The 25,388-nt window shown below is 44.1% G+C and overlaps 3 protein-coding genes across 12 annotated transcripts in view; 1 reads left to right on the top strand and 2 right to left on the bottom strand.

The window, feature by feature from the left end:
* The window catches only part of siz (Brefeldin-resistant Arf-GEF family protein schizo), a 48,728-nt gene extending 39,689 nt beyond the window's left edge, over positions 1-9,039 (top strand). For 6 of the 9 annotated variants that reach the window (XM_020960045.2, XM_020960048.2, XM_086833682.1 and 3 more), the window contains 5 exons: positions 2,174-2,734; positions 4,314-4,771; positions 5,464-6,767; positions 6,828-7,665; positions 7,870-9,039. In XM_020960045.2, coding sequence (XP_020815704.2) covers positions 2,174-2,734; positions 4,314-4,771; positions 5,464-6,767; positions 6,828-7,665; positions 7,870-8,348 — 3,640 coding nt within the window. In that variant the 3' untranslated portion in view covers positions 8,349-9,039. Of the gene's footprint in view, positions 1-138; positions 279-1,434; positions 1,810-2,173; positions 2,981-3,096; positions 4,772-5,463; positions 6,768-6,827; positions 7,666-7,869 lie in introns of those variants that run through there. The other 3 variants (XM_020960049.2, XM_086833685.1, XM_086833686.1) reach the window with 3 other exon arrangements.
* Positions 9,040-9,490: 451 nt separating this feature from the next.
* Positions 9,491-25,388, bottom strand: part of ko (Stork-head domain-containing protein knockout) — a 41,756-nt gene continuing 25,858 nt past the window's right edge. For both annotated transcript variants that reach the window (XM_020960220.2, XM_086833687.1), the window contains 6 exons: positions 24,293-24,488; positions 12,983-13,241; positions 12,678-12,922; positions 12,380-12,607; positions 12,159-12,310; positions 9,491-12,095 (listed from right to left, as the gene is read on the bottom strand). In XM_020960220.2, the coding sequence (XP_020815879.2) occupies positions 10,146-12,095; positions 12,159-12,310; positions 12,380-12,607; positions 12,678-12,922; positions 12,983-13,241; positions 24,293-24,488 (3,030 nt within the window). In that variant the 3' untranslated portion in view covers positions 9,491-10,145. The remainder of the gene's footprint in view (positions 12,096-12,158; positions 12,311-12,379; positions 12,608-12,677; positions 12,923-12,982; positions 13,242-24,292; positions 24,489-25,388) is intronic.
* On the bottom strand, positions 20,461-24,286 carry LOC147643556 (uncharacterized). The gene has a single exon (XM_086833688.1). The coding sequence runs from the start codon at positions 24,161-24,163 to the stop codon at positions 23,561-23,563; it is 603 nt and encodes a 200-aa protein (XP_086689814.1). The 5' UTR covers positions 24,164-24,286; the 3' UTR covers positions 20,461-23,560.

Here is a 25,388-nt window from a genome sequence, read left to right as displayed (position 1 = left end):
GCTGATCCTGTTTTTGCTAGGTGCAAATAAGCAGCTGCCCTCGAAATTTCTGGTCTCCTTCTATATACATGTGTATCTCGGGAAGGTCCTGCTGTGGCAAATGATTTCAAAAAGATTCGGATTTGGAAGCCATTCGAATTGCATTCGTAGATAATGAATTATTCGAGGATTTTCTGGCACATCGAATCATAATTTCAGGGTACATCTATTTTGGCTTTAAGACGATGGAAAATCAATTATCAAGAGAATGTTTTAAAGGATTATAAGATGGAAATATGGTTTGTATTTATATACAAATTATAGGTTTCTATTGTACTTTAAAAATCACAGAAGTTGGCAAAGAAATTTAAAGAAAATATATTTTTGAATAGCATAAAAAAGGTTCTTTATTTTACAAAAATCACAAAACTCTTGATAGATTAAGTAAAGACATTAAGGTACTTCCCCAGCTTACCTCACTCTTACCTTCATCTGTTGAGCTCTCCTTGCAGACATCCCTTAAAAGTGCTCCATCCTGTAAAATATCACTGCCAAAATCTCTTTTATTATCCGCCCAATTGTTGCTTCTCTGCCAATGCATCCTGTGTGTGTGTTTATGGGATCCTCTAGGGTCCTTGCTTCGGTCCGATCAATAAGTTTGTCATCGTTGGCTAATCATTTCCTTCACTTTCCATGCAACATATGGCCGATCAGACTCTGATCATCTGTCTGTCCTTGTCTCACTTTGCCTTTGTCTGTGTCTGTCTCTTTTCAATAATGGATCCTTTTACGCTTAGGATTTCTATATTTTTTCCGCTTTTCTTTTATGTAGGGGTAGCACAATTGTTCTTTTTTTTTTTGGGTAACCCGACGAGGGCCAAACAAAACAGATGCATTTCGTGTATCCCCGCTTTTGTGTGGGATTGCTATATGTAGGTGTGCGAATGCACTGGGAGAAAATTTTAAAAATGTAGAAAATATGTATCTTAATATATAAGCTTGGTTTATTATTTAATAATATTTGCCTGATGGGAACTCAGTTTTATATAGCTTAATCTATTTAAAAATGGAAATAACTAGTTTTTCTATATTTTTTTGCTAAAAATTATGTTAATTTCTCAATTAGTCTATAAAAAATATATGTGTTATTGGGATGACTTTTATTAGAACTTGATTATTTTATGGAGAAACTCTTAAATTAAATTCAAAGTATTTTCTATAAACTCTGCATCTCTTTTCTGCCTTAGTTTCTACACAGATTTCAATATTTCGCTTTCCTTTTCTCTCAGTGCACTCACAGGAATTTAATGAGCCATGCGAAACACGTTTTTAGATGGAGAGAGATAGAGAAAGAGAGAGTAAGAGAGAGATATCGAGGGAAGAAACGCCGACGCGCCTGCTCAGTGGTCTTCTTCCTACACGCTCGTTCTTCCGAGCCTCGCGCTCGGTTTAGTTAACACGCGAACATTGCCGGGATCGGACGTTACCTTCCCATCCCAAAAGATATATGAAACCCATATAAACCCATATAGAAGAAGCACCTTAATATGTCAGTTTCAGTGGTCTTCCGCCGCTTGGTTCGGTTCTGTTTAGTGCTTCCTCTGACGTCCGAATATTTAATTTGAATATCGTTGTAAAGCGATCGCGAGTCGCGTATTAATTAACAATCTAGCGAGCGGCCTGTGATCTTGTGATTCTTCCATTCCTCTTGGTCAATAACTGTGCCTTATGTGCGACCAACCCACCCCGTTTAGTGCATAAATCTTGAGCATTTTGTGATATAGACCCCATCATGATCATTTGCATATCGGGTTTTATAATTGGCGAAAGGTAGGAACCCATTGTTGTCGTCTGACCTCGAAACCGAAAGTTCTCTTATCGGTGGGGTGTTTTTGATAAATAACCAAAAATTTGGGGCTTGGTTTTTGGAAGATAGAAATCTAAAATTCCTGCAAAAGAGCCATTAATCTAGAATTTATATTATAGATTATATATTGTATTTTATCTTAGTCACAAACAAAGCTCTCTTGAGTTATTTGTAGAGGAAGTGTGACAATAAACTTGGCTTATTCAAGTGCCGTATTTCGATTTCCGATATAGATAATGAGTACTTTAACTTAATGACAACCTGCACTTCCATAATCATTTTACAAAGCAATTTATTAATCAGTCTTTTATCTCTATTCTATTGCAGCTTTCCCCAAAAGAGCCTTGAACGGAGTGGCTCTACCCAATATGAGCTGGCTGGGGCGCAACAACCGGGATCCGCTAGCGCCTCGAGCTGCACGGATAGCGCCAGTGTCGGTGGCTATGTCTACCTGCAGAATCACTATGCTCCCGGTGCCCACAGCTCCTCCTCCGCCGCCATTAACTATCCTGCGCAACAGCATCCACAGATGGTCTACCAGATCCAACAGTATCCCACGTGCCATCAGCAACAGGCGCAGGCGCATCATCAGCAGCAACAGCAGCAGCAGCACCTCCATCAGGCCGCTGGTCACTACATGCAGGTCACGGCGACAGGTCAATACCACCATCATATGCTCCATGGCCATGGGCACCATGCCCATCATCATGGACATGGCGGAGCGGTGGTCATTGCCGGGAGTGGAGTGGGAACGGGTCTGGGAGCCGGAGCCACCAGTGTGATCATGCAACAGCAGCAGCAGCACCAGCAGCAGCAACAGAATATGCACAAGAAGAACTCCATCCGGAATGGCGGAGATGTCCTCAAGCGGACGCGAGCTCAGTCAGCGTGAGTATTCCTTCATAATCAGAGATCAGAGGGGGGGAAGCTGGACAAACAAAATGTGTATTCTAGGAGGACAGGAGGTGTAGAGGAGAGGCTTCCGGGAATTGTTTATCATGCAATTAAAGTGTGCTGCAGCTCAAATAAGAGAGAAATTTCAAGGGCTTTTACCTATAATTTTAGTGTAATGTAAAGCAGATGGTTTGGAAATTGTGATTAGATAAAGAAACCAGGATCTTAGAGTCTTTAAAGGTCGAAATATGCGAGTAAAAGTAAGGCATTCCATTACTTGAAGATTGAGATGTACCATATTATTATTTTATTATTATTTATTAGATAAAGAAACCAGGATCTTAGAGTCTTTAAAGGTCGAAATATAGAGTAAAAGTAAGGCATTCCATTACTTGAAGATTGAGATGTACCATATTATCATGCTTATCAATAATCTTAAATGATTAAATAGTAAAATTAATTATATATTTTCTGCCAATCAAATTTAAACTGAAATCCACAAATAGACCTCCATCTAAAAAGTATCTAAAAATATAATTGATGACTAAGTATCTTAGGGAAACTTATATCAACTTATAGACCCAGATTACGTATATTAAGTAATCTTTTTTCCAGAAAGTTACTTCAAGAGTGATAACTTTATTTTAATTCAATTTAATTAAACGGGAATGTCCGTTTATCAGTTTTTGGCAATAAATTATTCATAGAATGAGCAGCAACTTTAGAATTCTCTGTCAGAAACCTTATCAATGGCGATTATAAATTCATTATCTAGAGAATGTGCTGCGTGTAAACAAAAGAGCAAATGCGAAACGCAATGCTTAGTTTGAGGTTTGTTAGCCAGCAATAATAATATTATTAAAATGCCATAGAAAATGACAGATTCTGTAAACAATAATTGAGGCTATCAGAGCGTTTGCGTGTGCAATCCATCATCAAGTGCAGAGCCGGAAACTTATCTAATTAGTTATCTGAAAAAGTAAAAGTGTGCCTGCGGGGGGATTGACTGACCATTCGTCAGCCTGATGAGTTCGGACTTTGTACGCTGGGAATTTAAAAAGTCACCATACCAAAGGCGGTTGGATATAGTCGAGGCAGAAGGTATCAAATTAGATTAGACACCGCCACAAGATAGCGCCGGTTTGGGTAAATATTTGCGAGACTGCAGCACATCATCATCTGATGACATTCATCTAGAGTTCTGCAGGGGGAAAGGGAGATGCCCAAAGATAGTTCTCTCACTGAAGAACCTGAAGAAACACAAAAAGATCTAAGGAAACAATAGCTAATTGGTGGCATAAAACTCTCGACAATAGGCAATAATGTTATTGCCGCCCCTCGAGAAGCGAATTTTAATCAGGTCGATAGCCCAGAGCTACAGAGGTACTGGTTCCCAAGATACTCGTGGCGCTATCTTATCGGTTTCGGTGGGTCTGGGTATGGGTATGGGACCTCCGCCAGTGCCAGTCATTTGCAAATTCTCAACCCACAAGAGCATAGGGGCACCGGACGGATATAACCATTCCCATGATACGAATACTTATCGAACGTCCATCAATTGTCTGTCCCACAGCTACGAACTCTCCCAAGATCTGCTCGAGAAGCAGATTGAGCTGCTGGAGCGCAAGTACGGCGGAGTGCGAGCCCGCAACGCGGCGGTGACCATTCAACGCGCCTTCCGGCACTACATGATGGTAAAGAAGTTCGCCTCCATTACGGCCATGGCCAAAGCGGAGAAGCGTCTCAGCCGCCGCATGGTGGTTACGGCCAGCAGTTTGGGCCTGGCGGAGGAGGGTGGAGCCTCCTCCTCATCGGCATATGGCAGTGCCACGGAATCTCAGCTCGATCAGCAGCAGCAGCAGCAACATCAGCAACAGCAGCTCCAGCAACAGCAGCAGCCACGTGTCACCATCATGGCGGGTCCGCCGGGAGCAGCATCACCTGGCTTATCGAGGACCCCGCCCACCCGATCGCTATCCATGCGGGAGCGACGTCAGCTGGACTGCAGTCCCATTCCGCGTAGTCAGTCAGGTGAGTGGAGAGCGATAAGCCCGCAAGTTTATATTTGCCACCTGGAATGTTATTTACAGTGTCATTGTACGTACCGAAAATTGCATCAGTTGATATATTTTAAAGTAAATAATTAAATATTAAAAAGTGATATTAGTTACTTCTTTTTCATATGAATTAATTGCACATTCAAGACAAAATTGTTAAAGCCTTTTATTTTCATATTTTACGATTTCTGCTTAAATATTTTGCAGCCTTAAGCTGGCTTGCAAACATTCTTTTTCCTCGAAATATGTTTATTTTGTTAATATTACCTTATCGCAAAGTAAATATGAGTTTTTAGAACTGAAAGTATGAAATACAGAGATAATAATAAAGCATAAAGTTTTTCGATTTTCACACAAATTTTTGTTTGGCCTTCAAAATTCAAAATCAAACGAAAGGTTATCATTTTCAACGGGTTTTAATGGACGGTAGAAGTCATAAATAATATTTTTGCGTCTTAACATTTTTTTTAAGCAGTTATTAGTCTGTGTCAATAAGAGCTAATGGTTTTTCTTTGTCTGAAATGTTTTTAAAATGAATAAAAATGGATTTTACCTAAGTAAAGAAATTTTAAAAATATATTTAAAAGGTTTTAAATTATCAATTGTGCTACATTTTCGGTACTTTCAGCATTTAAGACCTTATTTAATTAGTATCTTCCTTTGCAGGAGCCTCACCCGCCTCCATAGCCAGCTCTACGGTCACCTCATCCGCCGCTCTGGCCTCCCATCCCCACGTGAATCTGCTGCACGCCGCCGAGCCTCATTACTACAACGCTCAGGCTTTGCCCACGCCGGCAGCTTACTACACCAGCTACCATGGATCGCCGCACGACCTGAGCTATGCCACCAGCTCGGCGGACACCTCGCTGAATGCCTCGTGGGTGAACACCAGCGGCCACTCCCCGCACACGCCCTACTACTCGGCGGCCCAGATTTATATGCGGCCCAAGGGCGGCAGCACCACGCCCACGCCCAGTTGCAGCGGCAGCACCGGCAGCGGTAGCGGCGGCAGTGGCAGTGGCAGCAACAAGAAGGTTCCCCCAGAGGTGCCCAAGCGGACCAGCTCGATAACTGCCCAGCAGCAGAGCCAGCTGCTCCTACTGCAACGCCAGACGCCGCCACCTCCTTCGCTGCTGCGAACCAATGGTCTTTGCAAGACGGCCGAGAACGGCAGCCTCACATCCGTGCAGAGTTCCGGCTCGGATTCGAGTGTAACCTCAGCGGAACGCAACCTCAACAGCGACTTGGGCTCGGATCGCAGCAACTCGCCGCACACCTGGAAGCGCGGAACGGCGTTGAACAGCTCACAGCAGTTCTCCACACACTCTGCGGACTCGGCGGCAGCGGCAGCTGGAGTGACGGTGGTGGCCGGCGGTGCCGGTGTCTACGCCGCCCAAATGCAGGCTGCCGTGGCAGCAGCCACTGCGGTGGGTGCTCTGCCCCCAACGGATGACCATGCCATCTCCTCGCACACCAGTGCCGCCCAATACGAGCAGCATGAGCAGCAGCAGCACGAACAGCAACAATTGCAGGCAGCAGCAGCTGCCGCTGGCGTGGCACAGAACTACAAGATGTCGGAGACGATACGCAAGCGACAGTATCGCGTGGGACTCAATCTGTTCAACAAGAAGCCGGAGAAGGGCATCACCTATCTGATCCGGCGGGGATTCCTCGAGAACACGCCACAGGGTGTCGCCCGTTTCCTCATCACCCGCAAGGGTCTGTCCCGTCAGATGATCGGCGAGTATTTGGGCAATCTGCAGAATCAGTTCAACATGGCCGTGCTTAGCTGCTTCGCCATGGAGCTGGACCTCTCCGGTCGCCAGGTGGATGTGGCATTGCGAAAGTTCCAGGCCTACTTCAGGATGCCCGGAGAGGCGCAGAAAATCGAGCGCCTCATGGAGATATTCTCGCAGCGCTACTGTGAATGCAACGCGGACATTGTCGGGCGGTTGAGATCATCCGATACGGTAAGTTTACACATTTTTATTAGAAGTTCTTTAATTAAAAGCATTGTTATTCACCCTCAGATCTTTGTCCTGGCCTTTGCCATCATCATGCTGAATACGGATCTGCATACGCCCAATCTAAAGCCAGAGCGACGCATGCGCGTCGAGGACTTTATCAAGAATCTGCGCGGCATTGACGATTGTCATGACATCGACAAGGATATGTTGAGTGGCATTTACGAGCGCGTTAAATCCGACGAATTTAAACCGGGCAGCGACCACGTCACCCAGGTGATGAAGGTCCAGGCCACCATTGTTGGGAAGAAGCCAAATTTGGCCCTACCTCATCGCCGCCTCGTCTGCTACTGCCGGCTGTACGAAATCCCCGATGTGAACAAGAAGGAACGGCCTGGCGTGCATCAGCGAGAGGTGTTCCTGTTCAACGACCTGCTGGTCATCACCAAAATCTTTAGCAAAAAGAAGACCTCAGTGACGTACACGTTCCGCAACAGCTTCCCGCTCTGCGGCACTGTGGTCACCCTGCTGGACATGCCCAACTATCCGTTCTGCATTCAGCTGTCGCAGAAGGTGGACGGCAAGATCCTGATCACCTTCAATGCTCGAAACGAGCACGATCGCTGCAAGTTTGCCGAGGATCTCAAGGAGTCCATCAGTGAGATGGACGAGATGGAGTCGCTGCGCATTGAGGCCGAGCTGGAGCGTCAGAAGTCGGCGCGTAATCGGGCACCGGGCAATGCGGAGAATCGTGATAGCGGCGTGGCCGATGTGGAGGTCTGTCCCTGTCCTTACCAGGCGGGATCACAGGCTGCCGGCGAGCAGGCACCAAACTCGGCGGATTCCTCGCAGCAGTTGAAGCGCAGTGCGCTCAGCAACAGTCTCCTGGATATGCACGAGCAGTGTGAGTTCACCTCATATGATTTCTAGATCGAATGCATCAAACCACAACTGTTATACTCAAAGCTTTATACTGAAACAAAATTTAACTGCATTAAATTGAATAGCTTTATCTTTATTTCAACGAACGCTTTTGTTTTTTGTAACTGAGATATTCTATATACTTTTTTGGGTACAAATTTATTTATTATATTATATATCCTTTCAGTTGGCAATGAGAAACCGCAGCGACGCGGCAGTGTTGGCTCTCTGGACAGCGGCATGAGCATCTCGTTCCAATCCACCACTAATTCGAGTGCCTCGAGGGAGAATGCCGCAGCAATTGCGGCCGCAGCGAATGCAGCAGCGGCTGCCAAGATGCGCTTCAACATGCCACCAACGGCGGCAATTGCCACGCCCAGCAATGTGTATGCAGCGCCCGGAATGCAGGCCTATACGCATGCCAACTTTGTGCAGCAATCGCAGGCCGCCTACATGCTGCAGCAGCAGCAAATGCTCCAGCAGCAAGCACAAATGCAGGCTCAGGTCCAGGCCCAGGCTCAAGCTCAGGCTCAGGCTCAGGCTCACGCTCAAGCTCAAGCCCAAGCTCAGGCGCAAGCGCAGGCGCAGCCTCTAACTGGACGTATACCGGGTCGAGAACGGAAGGCCTCGCGCACGGATGAGAACGGACGGTCGACGGAGGTCTAAGTCATCTATTGTACATTTTAGTTATTGAGCGAAAACGATAAATATAAAATCTATATAGCATATATAGAGTGGAATATCTGTATAATCCGAATCGAAACGAACCGAACGCCATTTTCTTCAACACTCAACACCCAAACACAACTAAAACAGCTTGCGAGTATATTAGTGAATTCTTAAATGTTCCTTCGTTCTCTGCTTATTATTAATTAATGTAAATAAATTAAACATTTGGATGTTTCACCACACTATATTACACGCTAAAATAAGTTTCTAAAACTAATTGTATATACCCACGCGATCTACGATATCTATTCTCTAAATCGATAATATAATCTTTCTCAAAAATAAGCAAAGAAAACTTTGAACACCAATTTACCCCACTTTTTTATCTAATCCTCTCTAGCGATAACGAAAGCGATTTATGCATACATCGTTAAGTGCGCTCTATGTAAATTATATGTTTTCTTTACGCAACATCATTGTGTTTGTGTAACCTACAAATCGAGGAATATTAATTTAAAAGCAATTAGCTATAATTATTCATATTTATAGAGCCAAAACTACCCAAAACCTAAAATATTAAATACAAGTATAACAAAAACGCAAAGTATATGAAAACAAAAAACAATATGTATATGAAAAAGCAAAAGACTTAAAAATTTCAATAAATGAAACGAAATAATACCAATGATCAGTTGATCGAATATTCTTATTTTGGTGGGAAATTGTGTGGTGGCATTTCAATCTTTATAAATAAAACATCTACTGATCAGAATACATATTCTGCTGATATGATCAACATAACCAACATCCTTCCTTCAACTGCTACATAAAGTACATGTAAATTGGTTCTGCAAACATCCAACTGCCTTATTCTAAGCGCCTGGTACATGAAGTCAAGCATTTGATAAGTTTGTACTGGGAAATCCATAATTGGGAGCAAATCTCAGTGTAAAATGTTCGAGAACCAGGCGAAAAGAAAGGAGTTGGACTGCGATGTGATGGGAAGCGATGGGAATAAAGGATGGTGGAAAGACCTGGATGGAACTGTAGCAATATTGCTGTATATGTACTACGTTTTGTAACCATTTTGGCCATAAGTTTCAGCTGAAAGAAAAAAGATCCCCAAAAACAAAATATGGTTTCTCGTTTATATCGTTTTTTATTGTTTGTATTAGTAATTCAACTTATATTGTATTATTGCTGACTTTACTAATTAAGGCCTTGTACAAAATTATTGTAGTTCTGTTCAAAGTGCTAAATTCTATGTTCGTAGTATATTTCGTGTCTCTGCATTAGTTAGGATTGCATTTTGGGCGTGATTAGTTAGTATAAACAATTATTTTGAATAATGTACACACAAAAGTAAGGGGGGTAACCACACACATGGTATTTGTTGTGGACTTTAACATAAATCGGCTTGCCTTTCCCAGAATCCCGCTTGGCGGTGTGTCTCTGGGTGGGGTGCTGCAAGGCAAAATACGAACTGGCATACGAAATATGAAGTAATAAGCATTAAAATTAAACTAAACGTATTTTGGCACTGTAAATAAAAGTTGCTTCCGATACAAAAAAACCCTAAATCAAATACATACAAATTGCTGCTATCGTCAAAGTGGGGGAAAATCAAATCGCAATAAATTACACAAGATGCTTGCTTGCCAAATGCAGGAGAGGAAGTGGCTAAATCCCTCTCCTATCCTAGACCCTACGATTTCGTTCGATTAAACTAAGAGGCTGGCGCTGCTCCGTTGCCCACAGTGCTCGGATCTCTGTGAGGCGGAGGCGATGTTGCCTTTAGACCATGCCAAAGTCAGTGCAAACGGAGGCTGTTGGCGGAGCCACCGCCGCCGGCTGGTTGTTTTGCTGCTTCTCCTGGACATTGTTGGCCGCCGCTGCCGCTGCCGCCGCCGCCGCTGCTGCCATGTTGAGCTCCACCAAAGTATCGATGCTGTTCAGGCTCACCCCCTGCAGGATCTTCCTGGCCGCCAGGGATGTAAAATTGAAGGATAAGTCGGTCAGACTGGGAAAGTTATACAGCTCCTCGCCGCCGTTGGACAATACATTGCCCATTCCCTGCTCCAAGGACTCCTTGGTCAAGCTAAGACGGCGATCGATGGCCTCCTTGTCAATGGACTTGTCAGTGGCCAGGTCTTTTAGTGCTAGATTGGGCTCACTGCCCAGCGGGTTGCTCCGCGACTTGTGGAGCAGATGCGCCAGCGCCAGTTCCTCCCCATTCATGGAGCAAAGGTTCTCGTAGCAGAGATTCTTGAGGTCGGTGCTGCTGTTCATCATCTTATTGTTGCTCTGCGATGCAGCTAGGTCCTTGGAGTTCTTCTCATAAAAGTTGAGATTGCCCACGGAGCCAGCAATCTCAAAATCCTGCTTGGCCAGCGCCGCCAGCTTCAACGGTTGATCCGCAATCGGAGAGTTCGGCTGGGACTCGTTCTTCAGCACATTATTCTTGTAGGCAATGCCATTTGCCAGCTGGAGGCACAGCTTCCGGCTATTGTTCATGGTGGCATCGTTATTCGTATTCTTGGCATACTTTCCGCCATCGTAAATGGGTGTCTCCACATCCACGGGACACGTGTTCTCCGGCGAGCTTTCACTGATGAAGGAGATGGAGTCACAGGTCTCGGAATTGGCCTCCGTTTCACTGAGAATCGGCTCAGAGAGCGTATCCTGGGGCTTAATGGGCGTGGAAGTGGCCGCTGCTGGGGTTGCGGCGGATGAAGTCTGTTTGGAAAGGGTCTTCTTAATGATCTCGCCCCGCTCGTTCGTCATCGTCTCATTGTTAATGATGAACACATTGGAGTTCTCCAGCATCTTGCCGTTCTCCAGCGTGATGACGCTCCGAACTGGTGAATTCTGCACAAAGATCTTGGTGCTGGGGATGCTCTGGTTGCCATTCGAGGTGGTCACCTGCAGGGTGATCGAATTGTTGCTGCTGGAGGTGGGCACTCCAATGCTGTTGCCGCCAGCGGGATAGCTCATCTCCTCCAGAATGCGATTGGGTGTGCTGGCCCTTTGCCTTTGGGCCTGTGCCTCCGCGACGCGTGCCCGCATTGCCTGATGCCTTGGCGTTCCACGTGGAGAACCATTCAGGAGGAGGATCGAGCGGGAGCTGCCAACACCACTACTCGTTGAGGGGGCCACCACTGCCGTGTTGGTGGAGCATTGCGAGTCGAGACTAGAGTGGCCGCTGGTCTTCTGGCTGAAGGACACCTTGCCGCTGTCGATGCTCGAGGGCCCGCTGGCAAGCATCGAGGTTGTCCTGCAGGACTCCAAGCTGGAGGGACCGCTGCTCTGCAGGCTCCGGTATGTGGCCTTGTTGTCCAAACAGCTGTTGATGATCAGTCCGTCCGTTTGGCGCTTGGCCGCCGTCGCTTTCAGCGTGGCGGAGCGGGACGGCGAACTCTCGAAGATGTGCTTCCCAATTACCGACTTTTGGGCCGTCTTTGGCGGCGTGGGCGTCACCGATCCATGGCCGTGGCTCAGGCGAGACGAGTGATTCGCTTTGGCTGCCGTGGTGGCCGGTATCGACTGCGTGGAGCGAGGTAGCGAGCTGCTGCAGTAGACCGGCGAGCGGCGGCGGATGGGCGAACAGTCCCTGGAGGAAATCAGAAACGTTGATTCGCTGGACATGTGGCGGCGATGGCGACGGGGCAGTGTGGATGACCGCTGGCTCAGCTCTGAGCCGTCGTAGAACGTCGAGTTGGACAGCGTATGGGCCACGGGCATGTCCTGGCGAAGGGAGATGAAATCAATAAGCTTGTACGTAAAACATCTCTGGATTATAATGCTCACATGCTCCGCCGTCTGTGTGCCCACGCTGTGCAGGTGAACGGCTCTGGTGTTGAACCATTCCGCTGGTGGGAACTGGGCCGAATAGGTCTCAATCTGGCGCTGCTTGGCTCGACCGCTGCGTCGGAACAGGCGTGAGAGCAAAGATCCTTTTTCTAATTGAACAAGTAAGGATAAGTAACGAGTAATCAAAGAGATCGGAGTATTCTTAAGTCTCCACTTACTGGGTGATGACGAATCTGTGCTTTGGTATTCCGAACTGCTGCTGTCCGTGGTGTTGAGCGTCTGGGCGTAGGTCTTGGACAGACTGCGAGTGGAGGCGCAGCGTTGCAGGCGCTTCGACGATCCAAAGAGCCGCAAACTGTGCCGTCGCTCCAAGCTGCGCGGCGTGGGAAACGATGCACTGCGTCGCTTCGCCGCCCTTGGATAGATGATCTTATCATTGGGATTGCCTGCCATGTCAGATATTGTCAGTTATATTTATGGATCAGTGTTTATAGACAGATAGAGAGAATCACTCACCGCCACAGATCACATCCGCCAGATTCGTTTGGATGCACTGATGGGTGAGGTCGCCGTCCCGCTCCGTCGAGATCTCGCCGTAGAGCGAGTGCAGTGCCTCGGAATTGGACATGAGCATGGTGCGTGCCTCCTGGGGCACCACATCCTCGTTGTGCTGTTGCTCCTCCTCCGTCAGCTGGCCATAGGCCAGGCTTCCATTAAGCTGGTGATGATTACTACGCGGCCTTGATCGACTGCGTCGACGTCTAGGGAAAGAAGATCGCGGGTTAGTGATTGAATAATTACCCAAAAAGGCAAATACTCACTCTGGCGTGAAGATAAAGTATCCCTTGGAGGTCTGGTAGATCTTCTGCTCCTGCATCAGCTGGGCAAGGGTGTCGTAGATGACCTCTGTGGCGGGCGTGGTCATGTGCGGAAAACGGGAGCCCAGCTTGCCGCGCACATGCTCTATGGTGGCCGACTGACCCTCGGCGGTGAGGTCCATGATCACGTCGCACAGAGCCTCCGGCAGCGGGGTGAATTGCCCCTGGACCGTTGGCGTCACAATGCAATCGTCAATGTCACCTGCAAAACAAAAGGGGTTCAAGGAGACGGGGTGAGCACAGGTGAGACAAAAATAAACGTCAACATGTACAACTGGGCCCGCTTAGGCTCAGCTTATATGGCTAATCACTGGACGGACGAGTGTGCCCCATTTGGTCTGCCCAACTTGCTCGCATTTTTTCCAACGAACTCACTTGGCTTTTCATTTCTCATTTTCGTTGGCATTTTGGGTGGCCACCTGGGAGACTCGCCTTGGCTCGCTTGACATTTTGGCCACGTTCGACTGACGGGGTAATTAAACCCCCCGAATTGAGTTTGGCTTTCTAGTTTTGACCTCTCTGGCATTGGGGAGGTCATCATGCGGATTCTGCTGGAATATGCATGAGTTGGACCAGCAATCGATTCCCTGGGACACGGAGAAAAATTCTACTCTATATAAGCTTCTAACTTTCCTATAGTATCTTTCTAAAAAATTTATTGATTGGTTGCAATTTTAATATACATTTCCTCATAGAATTGTATGGTAATTAACTCTTAAAGAACTCAGTCTCTTAGAAAAAGAGTTAAGAGTTCTATCTCTAACAGCAAACACTATTGTTAAGCTTCTTCTTTAAATTGTTGTTTTGGTACCGCCCCAAATTTTCAGAGTTTATTTAGTAAATATTTCTCAATTAAACAATTCCTTAACTAACAACAAATGTTTCTGTTTTTTTTTTCATTTCTGGCCATGTAATTGCAAATTGCAGCACCATCTGCCAGCATCACCTAATATGGCAGTCGCATCGTTCACACGGCGGATACTTAATTAAAGCGCGCACTCCCATGAGGCAGGGAAATCAAAACAAAGAGGCGACTTGATGCACACCTTGCTGTTGCTGGCTGGTTTTATTATTTTTACCTGGTGGTGCCGCATCGTGCCAGTAAATTTAATGCGCCTCCACAAACGCTTCCTACTTGCAACTTAACCTCTAAAAAAGTGGCAGCAAGCCAGCGACAAGCAACGCCCCCGAGCCAAGTCGCAAGTCTCTAGTGGCATGCCTCAAAATTGCAATAATAAATATACACACACAAACACACAGGGGAAAACGAAGAGGGGCAAGGGGGGAGCATGACATAAGAGGGGTGGATAGAGGGACGGAGGTGCGATGACTGCAAAATCAGACCAAGTGTGTGACGACCTCCGTTTCGGCCGGGCCAAGAGATGCAGGCACAGGCACAGGCACAGGCACGGGACAGGCACACAGGCACACAGGCACACAGGCACAGTCACAGGCAAGCCTCTTGGCCCCAAACGTCCTTGCGGCAGTTGCATAATCAATTTTTCAAGTTTTCACTTTCCGTTGCAGCCTGCGGCTCGGGATATACACAGTGAGAAAAGATTACAGGATGTTGTTATTAGGAAATCAAAGATATTATCTAGGAAAGATATCAGAGTTAAGTGTTCAATATCAACAATAAAGGGAACATGACCAGATTAAATCTTTTTTGGATTAAAAGAACTATGGAAGTAGCAAATGTTTGCAGTGCTCTTAATCGACCTTGAACTTCATTCCTTTTTTGAGTTCTTAACAAACTTTTAAGTAACAGGCGACAGACAAGTTCAAAAATACAAAAATAGTTTAGTTTGAACTAAATTAGGACGAGAATTGCAAAGTATTCTTATTTTTTAATTGATTTAATTTATATAATTGGTAATGTATGCCTTTAAATAGTTCAGACTCCACAACCTTTAAAAGTGGGAGCTCGCTACATGATATATATGTTACCATGTTATAGAACCATGTTAAAGTCTTATCATTATGGACAGATATACTGATAAGATCTCTGGAACAATGGAAACAGTAATCCGAGTGTGAGCTGTGACTTGATTTAATTGGATAAAATCCAGGAGATATCTAGAAGTTGTCAATATATTACACATTCTCAAAATATTGAAACAAAATGATCAAAAATCATGAACAAAACTGACTAATTTCGAAGGATCAGTGTAAATACCAATATAAATTGAAATAATCATATATCAATATATATATAATATCAATTAAAATTTGATTTGGAAATATGCAACTCATATTTTAATGTTGTTTAATATGTAACTTATATATTTTTTTATGATTTTTTCTAGGTGCATCCTATACCCGGCAGCAATTTGCGCCAGCAAACCAAAGACTAAAGACAAAACGCCATGTGGGATGCTCCGTCGTCAAGGACAATTAGCGGCAAAATATTCAATGCGCAGCTAGCAGTTGGTAGTTTTCAGCTTTTCAGCTTTTCAGCTTTTCAGTTTCTCAGTTTGCAAAAAAAGAGTCGCCAGAAATCCGCATTTTCCTCTCTCTCGCACTTTCACATCGCATCGCATTGCAAATTTGCACAGCGATTAATCTTGGGGCTTCACTCGTGTGGCGTCACTCGGGGGGCTGCTGCACTCAATCTCCTCCAGACTTCGCTGCGTGGCGGCGCTCCCTTTAGCCTCCAGTTAGCGTCTGCGATTTATTTGCCTTCGCTTATCATCTGGCACACTCTGGCCTCTTTATTATACATTTTCCACTGCCATTTTCTGTTGCCATTTCCATTTGATTTCGCCACTCCGCAATTTGCCATTCGCCGTTTTGGCAGCAACGCCCTGATCGTAAATAAAATCGCCGAGTGCAGTAGCCAAATTGGTGCAAGATAAACAAATATGAAAGATGGCTGGCAAACACAAATATATGGCCAAAAGCTGAAAAATCTTGCGGTTTGCCCGGCCACCAGATGCCGCAAGTCATGGGAAATTGCAATGGCCATTGGTCTTATTGAAGGCTGCCAAGGATTGGTAGCTGCCATTTGGCACTAGTTCAGGCATTTGGTCATGAAGGTCACGGCTGTAAGTCAGGCGAGTTCATAGGGAATGAAATGTACATTAATATATTTTTCATATAAAGTTGAACATATGAAAAAGTTCAGAGAAATTGGTCATAGAACGAGGAGGTCAAATCAAGTTAAAGTCATTAACTATACAAAAAGGAGCTCTAATTTTTAAGAAGCTGTATATATAAGATTGTATAAAAGTATTGTTTTATAGACTCTCATTAAGGTGCAATTTGTACTGTCAAAGTTGATCCTGCAATCATTTTTATGCCTAGGCATGTTGAGTAATTAAATGATAATCAGTGTCCTATAATATGTTATATTTTATTACATATAATAATTCTCTATTATATAATAAATCTCTTTAATTCTCTATAAATCTAAAAAGGGGCAATCGTATTTAAAGACTCTTATTACACTCAAGATCAAGGCTCTCTTTGGATCTCGTACCGGCCTTTGCGCATGCGCAACCCACTTTCCACCATCGATTGTGGTGTTTGAATGGATGATGACGCTAGGTGTTTGGTGGCCACATCCTCCTCCATCCTCCATCCTTTATCCACCTGAGTCTGCTGGGGGGAGTGCTGTTTTGCAATTTGTTCAGCTTATCCCGTGGGCAGGATTATCGCCGGCGGGCGTTGCCACCCCGTTTGCAATTAAAATTAATAAACGAATCGAGAGGCAAACTCGTGACGCCCCCGCATAACCAGAGAGAAAACGGAGACACTGCAAATCATTATCAATTGGCATTTTCATTTTGATTTCCAAATGCACTTCTCTCTGCCCGTTGGCATCTAGTTTTTGGCCAAGAAGAAGGGGGAATCTATGCGAGGTACGAGGTGGCTCTTTCGGTGTTTATCGTTTAAGGAAGTGTTAATTTATTTGCTCCTCTCCTCCCCTCTTTGGCCCCCGGGGGCCAGTGAAAACAAAAGCTCCGTAATAAATTGCCATCGATAGCCAAAAATTATTGATTATTTCGAAATGGACAGCGTTAAAAGTTTATGACGCTGCTGTGGCATCGCTGGCGGTTATGAGATCAAACAGAAAATAATCTCCACCGAAAAGCGAAAATGTGCCAACAACACGATAGCCGCGCACAAGATTTCCTCCTTATTTTTGCTTAACGTTTTCTTACTACCCCTCTTTTTTATTTTATTTTGTTTTGTTTTCTAATAATAAGAGACAGCGCAGCGAATGAAAGAAAAAAATCATACATCAAGATTATTGTTACTCGCGGCAATTGCATCACAGTAATGGCTGCAAAATATAAACAAAAAATAAAAAACAAAGCAGCTGAGCAACAAAACAAAACAAAAATAAATGGAAATCGCAAGAAACATTTTTCATTTGCATAAAAATTCATGGCAACTACAAGCGCTAAAAATGTTTGCCGCATGTTTGAGCCCCATTTGGGGGGTGGGTGGGTTAAGAGGAGCCAGGGGGACACGAGGGGGCCAAGGGGGCGGTGGGTTCCTGCAGTGGGAAGCTGTGGAAAACAACAACCTTCAAGCTACAAAACACTTGACTCCGCTAACCGAACTGAACCGAACCGAACCAAACCATTGCATTCGGGATCCCAAAAACTGAGACCAAGTCGCGTTGACGGCGCCTTGGTTTGATTGAACACAAGGATATGTGTCCGCCGGCAAATACAACAAAAAATACAACAAAAAACTATACAAAAAACACAAAATAGTATAGCAACAAAAAATATAACCCAAAGCAGCAACAATAACATAAAGTAAAGCTTAGTCAAAAACAACAACTGCGGCCACAATTTGAAACCAAAACGCAACACTTTCACTCTACTTAAGACGGATGAAGCTGCGGCAAAAAGGAGGCGGTTCCAGGAGGTGGAAAAGCTTGGGGGAAAAGGTGGGAGGGGGAGGAGGAGGGGGACTTTGGATATCGGCGGGGAAAATCAGGAGGGAGGCGGGCGCCTGCCTTTGAGACACCATCTTAAAAGCGTTGGTGGGAAAATCGCAGCAATCGTTTTCACGTCTCTTTCATATTTATTATCATTTGCAAGAGTCTCGTTTTAGCTTCGGGTTTTTCTTTTCGACCGCAGGAAAAATGCAGATGTAGCCGAGGGAAAAACGATTTTCCAGCCGACGGCAGGAGTTTGTCATCTGGGACAAGAGACTGTGTCTTTCGTTTTTCACTCGGCAATTAATCAATCAACAGTCCAGGACAGTTAAAAATCGGTAAATCAGTAAAAGCATTTTATTAAGATTTTACAATTAGGAAAGTTGAGAGTCCGATATTAATCATTTGGAGTATTTAATAATTGTTGTGTTAGATCTGAAACCTGATTTAATGTGGCTAAAGAAGAAATCTGCATTAATATGCAATAAATACCTACAAGAGAGCTGTAGATTTACTATTTAATAAAAGCGAAACAAGGGGTTTTCCACCCTTCTTTTGATTTTCCCCCTTAAGTAGCTCTTTCCCAATCCTGCTGCCACCCCAAGTGGTTGACCCACCACCACCTCATCCACATTCACATCCACATCCAAAAAAATCCCCATTTCTTGCAGCATGTGGAGCACTGCAGTTTCACAAAAGAAAAACAAAAAATATCTGGCGGCCAAAACGAAGGCAATCACGATTTTGTGCTTGAAACGTTTTTTGCGCGTTTTCAATTTCCCATTTTTGGCTTTTCTTCTCGTTTCTCTGGGGCCTTCAGGTGGGTGGTGGGTGGTGGGTGGTAGGTGGTGTGTGGTGTGTGTGGGGGGAAAAGGCCACGCAGAAGGAAACAGATACGCCTGTCCACAGATCGCGAAAAACAGAAGGAGAGCTATGGCTTCCACATCGAGACTTCGTCTGCGAATGCGACTTGTGGCCTGGCGCTTGTTGCGTTCGCTGAGGCGACGCTAATTGTTTCCGTCTGTTAATAAAAATATTTCAGATCAGTAACAAATTGAAAACAAGGAGGGGGAACCGGGATCGGGATCGGGAGCGGCGGGAGCTGCTGTTTATGCAACGCCTCACGAAATGCAAATTGACATTTACGTGGTTGCAACACCACAAACAAAATGCCAGACAGTCGGACATTGGGCCACCGGCTTTATAGCCTGGCAAATAAGGAGCAACACGATGTGGCCAATAGTAAAATAAACAAAACGAAAAAATAATGGGTAAAACTAGAAAGAAGGTAAATTACACCGAAGCCAAGAATACCTTGTAAATGAGTTAATAAATAATGTCAAATATTAATAGTTAAATTGTGAAAAAATACAGAAAACAGGTTAATAAAGGAGTAAATATTATAATAAGGTGAAGAAATTAGATCTCCTAAAAGAATAGATAATACTTAACTATAGAAAAACTAAACTAATGAATAAGATGTCTTGTAAATAAATACTTTCCTTAGAATTTTATTGAAGTACTTTCAAGTATATTCAATCTAAAGGATTCAACCATTTGTTGATTATAAATATCTCCTTAAAGGGTATACAAAATTAAAAATAAAAAATAATACCCAGACCGAGCAAAGGCAAAAATTATTTGTTTGGCGACACTTTTGGCCGTTCCTGTTGTTTTTCCTTCGATTTTTTGTTCATTTTTTTGAGACTGTCGCTGTGGCTGCCGTGCTAAAGGTCAATGAGTTTGGGGTTAGTGGACCTGAACCTGGGAGCCTGCCAAGAGTTTCGCTGTGGCCTGTGTTGTGCAACCTCCGATCGGGAGTCAGATGATGGGATAATGTCAGCATTGCCATAGAATCGTGTCGCATTTGGCTAAATTGCCAGCCATTTTTGGTGCGTGGTTTGGGCTGAAAGACAATGGCAGTGTAAGATTTTCCACAGAACACTTTCCCGTCAAATGAGCGGGGAAATGCCGCCGAGCGTAACCAAGAGCTGGAAATCAAATGGGTTGACCTCATTAACCGAACCCAAAAGGGTTACGGGAAGAGTGGAAAAAAAGGGGGCCATGGTAATCAGCGTGGGCAGAAGAATCACGGGAAAGAGTTGAACAAAAAAGCTTAAATCACAAAAAATATATATACAGATCCGTAGAAGAAGCAGAACAATAAAATTACAATAATCGCCGGGGTAATGTGCTCTTCGAAGGGTGTTGAGGGCTCCAGAGAGGGCGGTGCTCAAGCGACCATGATGACGATGATGATGATGAACTTGCAAAGACAACTCCCAATGACAATGACTCTTGTCTCGCACTTTTTTCGTGTTTGTTTTTGGCAAACTTGGTTACGCTTTGGAGAATTTCTCCCCCCAATCGGAAAGGGTTTGTTAACCTTTCAAGAAATTGGCCAAGAGCTTAACGGTGAACAGATGAATTACTGAACAGTGGAGAAAAAACGAGGGGTGTATTTAAATTTTAGTTCCGTATTACCATACTAATTGCATGGTAATTTTGATATAAAATAATGCGCTCAGAAGTTATAACTAGTTTAATAAATTACACGAAGAAAAGTATACTTCTAAAAATAATATAAGACATTTGACTTATTTATAAATCGATAAATTAGAATTAAATCACAAGTAAGTAACCAATTTGAATGCAAATCAACAGAAAAAGTGTGACCGATAACCTTTATGCAACAAAGTTAGTGTGACCGCTTTGCTTACAGAGTTTAAGGAACCTATTAATAAATACTTCGACAGTTACATTTTAATGCAAATATTATTGATAGGCTTGTAATTTACAAATGAAAAATGATGATAGTCTTTATGAAACCAAGACGGTCTAACAGCTTAGGCTGTAGAATTTAAGGAAATTATTAGTTATTATTTCTCTGATACTCAAATTTCTTTGAAACACAGAATGATAATCAAATATAATTGATAAGATTTTTTATACAAATAAAAATACCAATAGTCTTTAAAGAAAAAACGCAATGTGACCGCTTGGTAAAAAAGATTATATGATATTTCTACACATTCATCTTGTTCAACTTCATTAGCCCAAAAAATGTAGATTATTATATTAAATTATCATTAAATTAACGACTGTTTTCTCCCGTGTAAACAAAGCGATCCCACGTTGCCGATGTCTAGCGTCTGAATGTGGTTGCAATGGCAACATTTGACTGACATTCGATTTTCGCAATAAGCCCGGCTGCTGTTGCTGTTGACTTGGCTGATTTCTACCGATTTGCGATTTGTTAATGGCTCGAATATTAAGTTACAATTATCTGACGGACGGCCATCGATGGCGATCGGGATGGAGGAGATGGAGGAGGAGGCTCCTCCACTGTCATGGCCACATTTCACTTTCAGCAAGATGCGACGACGAGAAATCGTGATGAAATTGATTTGCGGCTCTTTATTTTTTTATTCGCCATCATAGTTACCGACAGCTCTCCATCTGTCCGTCTCTCTATATCGGCGGGAACTGCATAATTTTCCCGCTTTCCAGCTATTTTGCATTTTGCATTTTGCATTTCGCAGTTGCCATTTGTCTCCTCGAGAGTTTTTCCTCTCCGGCGCTTCCACAGATATTCCGCTGTCAAATTGCCAAGCGGCAAGCAATGGCATTTTCCCCTCGATTTTCCACCCGATTTCCCGATGCCACCCACCCTCTCTACTCTACAAAAACAAAAAAAGAAAAGAAGACTAGGAAAAAACTGCACTCTCAGTTGGCTCTTTAACACGAAACTGAATTTAATTTGCTTTTCAGTCGTTCAGTCTTTTAGTTTGTTCGTTTCTTTTGCATTTATTTGGCATGTTTGTTGTCTAATTGAGCGAGAAATTGCCGTTGATTGATTGTTTTGCATGCAATGTGTTATTTGTTATCGTTATTGTTACTGCTGCCATTTCAATCGCTGCCTTTATTTCCCCTCTCGACCATGGCTAAGTGCGATTTAATTTGGCCAACAATTTGCAACGGAGCCATAAATCTTTTCTCAAACTTAACAAGAAAATGTCGCACTTAAGTAACTTTACTGACCAAAAGGAAACTCTCTAAAATGAAATCATAAATGTCACATGGCCTTTCCAATAGTTTTTCGTGTCACAACTTTACATTCGCAGTTTGTTAAACTTTGAAAGGCTTTAAAATAACTTTTTAAGTGGCGTCCAAATAAGCAGCATTAATTTATGCCCAGGTTGGAATTTAATGCATATTGGCTGGCAATTCCCATGCTGCCATGTCTGCGGGAATATTGTTATTATTTAAAACGACAACCCTCCATTTGAGGTCTGGTTAATTGTGAGGCATTGCCGCTCTCTGTTGCAAAATAATTAATAAATAAAAAACACTTGAATTGCGTTTAAATGAAAATGACTCAAAATAATGGCGTTATTTATGGAAGGCTGTATATAATTAACGTTTTTGGGCTTAACTTGAAACTGTAATTTATGTTTGTTATTACAAATAATGTTTAATTTATGCTCCTATTGAAAACACTATTACATATTGATGCTTTAGTTATGGTCACATTAAAAAGGAAAGTAGTAAAGTAATGAAAGTACTATAAATCGGTTAATATCCAAATCATAGAAACTATTAAAATTTGTTTCACTAATCTCAATTTAATTTTAATTTCATCAATTTAATTTTAAGTCTTTTGTAATGCCAAAATGGGACCTCTGAAGGGTATCTATTATGGTAAATTGTTTGGATTCCTTGTTGGTCCATGGCATTGTCATGTTTATGGTAATTAACCGCTAATGGGTTCTACGCCATTGCAGTTGTTAATTAGCAAACATGGAGCCTGAGTCGATTCTGCCTGCCAGCCTGCCTTCCTGCCACACCATCTTGCAACAATCTGCGGCGGCAGACAACACTTCTGTGTGCGTTTTGAGTGCAGTCTCTTTGTTTGGACAGCGATATTTCCTCAATTGAATTTCACAGGCAGATCCACCGACTGGCATACAGGCCGCGAAATAAATATATGTATATGGCATCGGGCTGCAACCACAAATCGCAGCTTATTAATTTCACCCAAACAAAAGTTCGCCAAAGGCCGCAGAGTTTCCACAACTCCAACGATCTCCGGCTGCCCGGTCATTTATCAACTCACAGAGTTGCCATTGGGACTTTTCGGCCTCCGATGGAAGTGTGAAAAACCAGGGGGAAAGGCGGTGGTAAAGGTGGAAAATGGGAAATGGGCAGCGGCAGCATCGCATTAACTGCACAGGTGTCCACTTAATTGACAGCTAACGAGGCACCGAGGAGCAGACCAGAGACCAGAAAGCGAAAAGCCGAGGCCAGACCCATCAATATTTGATGAAGTGCATGTCGCTGCGATTACACAGGAAAAAAATACAATTACCAGGTCCCTTCAGGTCAAGTTTAGTAGGAACATGAAATTATTAGGTACTAAATTGATAGTCTTAACTTTCACACATTCATTTTAAACCTTAAACTCTAAGGACTAAGAAAAACCAATTTCTTATGCATTATAATTTTCATTAATTTTTCAAAGTGCAAAAAATGATTAATTCGTTTTCTGTGCAATGCCGATGATCATTGAAATAAATCGGAAAAGGTTTTCAAGTTGGCCTAGACCTTTTGATTTATTTTGAGGCTGTTCAAAAGGGCGGTGGCAAGCGCAGGTGTCTCTTGCCGCACAAAGGACAATAGCCAAGATTTTGAGATTCCTCCAAGGATAGCTTTCTTTCAGCACAGTGATGGTTACACCTCGGGGAGCAGGAAGGCCGAGGGAAATCATAGAACCTATCCTTACGATAGTGACGAGGACTTGGAGGTGATACCCTTGTCGTGCGGATGACAGACCGGACATTTCTCTTTGGATCGCATTCCTCTTCGCTGTCGGATTCTGGACAGCCACAAAGGATGGATCGCAGAGGTTCCAATATAGACTGTGGACCGCCTCCGTGCTCCCGTGGCTCCGCCATCAGGCTCATGGGCGAGGGAAATCTCTGACAGCTGCCACGGATCTTGTCCAGCTGCAGTTTCTCCTCCAGCTCCTGCTGGGCCTTAGCCAGGATCTGCCAGATGGAGGCTCCGCCACGGCATCCGCAGCGTTCGTTGTACTTCCGCTGCTCCTCGTACATCACAAATCGCACCTGATAGAGCTGCTTCCAGCGCTCGAAGTCCGAGTTTCGACGATTCTCCGCCTCCTCGTTCTGCTTGACGACCTGCAGCCCCTGATGGGGCTTCCTTTTAGACATCTTGGCTACAATTAGGACTACTTATGGCAATCTCCCAATTTCCCAGGAAACTTTCTAATTTTAACCATTTTTTCTACCGAAACTTGGCTCTAAGCCTGCTTTAGAGTCTTAGAGGAAGGGGACACTCACCCACTGAGCTGATCACATAGGTGGCCGGCGGTTTCAGGACACTCCGGGCGAAGGCTCCGCGCAGTACCTCCAGGGCACAGGGTTCAGCGGTGACCAGGAGCATTCCGGGTGCCACATGTCCGGCGTATTTGAGGGCCCTTGTGGCTGCCGTCAAGGGTCCATTCCACCAGCATTGCGCATTGGCGGCCAGGAAGTTCTGCAAATGCGAAATCAATAACAAATTAGTTAAAATGCATATTAAAATATATTATTTATTTATCTAAGAAACATTAAATTTTTATTATAGGTCATTTATTTGCATTTACCCTCCCGACTAATTAGTGAAAATACGTTTCCTTTTGTAAAGCATCCTCGTTAGGTGAGACTTTCCTTTCTACAGCATCCTCTTTATGTGAGACCTTCCAAATCAAAAAACGAGTCTTTTTTAACGCGCTGTAATATAAATTAACTAAATTAAGCATCCCTTTCTTCAAGGAAACGCTGCGGAACAGGTCAAATGGGGTGTTTGGCAGCCAACTCCGGTGGGAGTCTGCATCTCATCAGCTAATTGACAAATTGCAGTGCTCCGCGTGGCATAATTGGTGTGCTGCTGTCTGGCTTAAAGAGCTCTCCATCTGTGGGCGGTGCAGCCCGGTTGCTGCTGCAGCAGCTTCAACCATCAATTAGCTATAAGCGAATCGCTGCCACGCCCCCGAAAATACGAAAAACAAGGCATTTGGTGGCGCCACAACGGCACAACAAAAGCCGCTGTATCATTGCCGACTCTGGGAATTTGTATTTTTTTCGGCTACCCAAAAGCGTATTGAAACCAAATCCTTAACACGTTCTGGCCAAGGGGTTTCCATGGAAATGACAAAGAAAAGAGGAGAGACAGAAAGAAAAGTGGTGACTGGGGCAGCAAATAAATGTCCAATTTGTGCTGTGACAGGAACACTTGAGGCACGTTTTTGATGTAAACACGGACAAAAAGGGTCGAGAGTCACAGCCAAAAACCTGTGGACAATGGAGCCAGGCCAAGGGATCGAGATGGAACTGGGACTGGGAAGTGGAGACTCCAAGAGCCAACAGATCGATGTAGCCGCCGGAGCTTCACGCT

The sequence above is a fragment of the Drosophila serrata genome, unplaced genomic scaffold (assembly GCF_035046125.1).
Source record: "Drosophila serrata isolate PLE 108 unplaced genomic scaffold, ASM3504612v1 contig_272, whole genome shotgun sequence".
Taxonomy (NCBI): Eukaryota; Metazoa; Arthropoda; class Insecta; order Diptera; family Drosophilidae; genus Drosophila; species Drosophila serrata.
This window is presented reverse-complemented; position numbering and strand designations above follow the sequence as displayed.

Coding starts and splice junctions, on each gene's coding strand:
- LOC147643556 (XM_086833688.1), bottom strand. CDS start 24,163: ATGTCTAAAAGGAAGCCCCATCAGGGGCTGCAGGTCGTCAAGCAGAAC.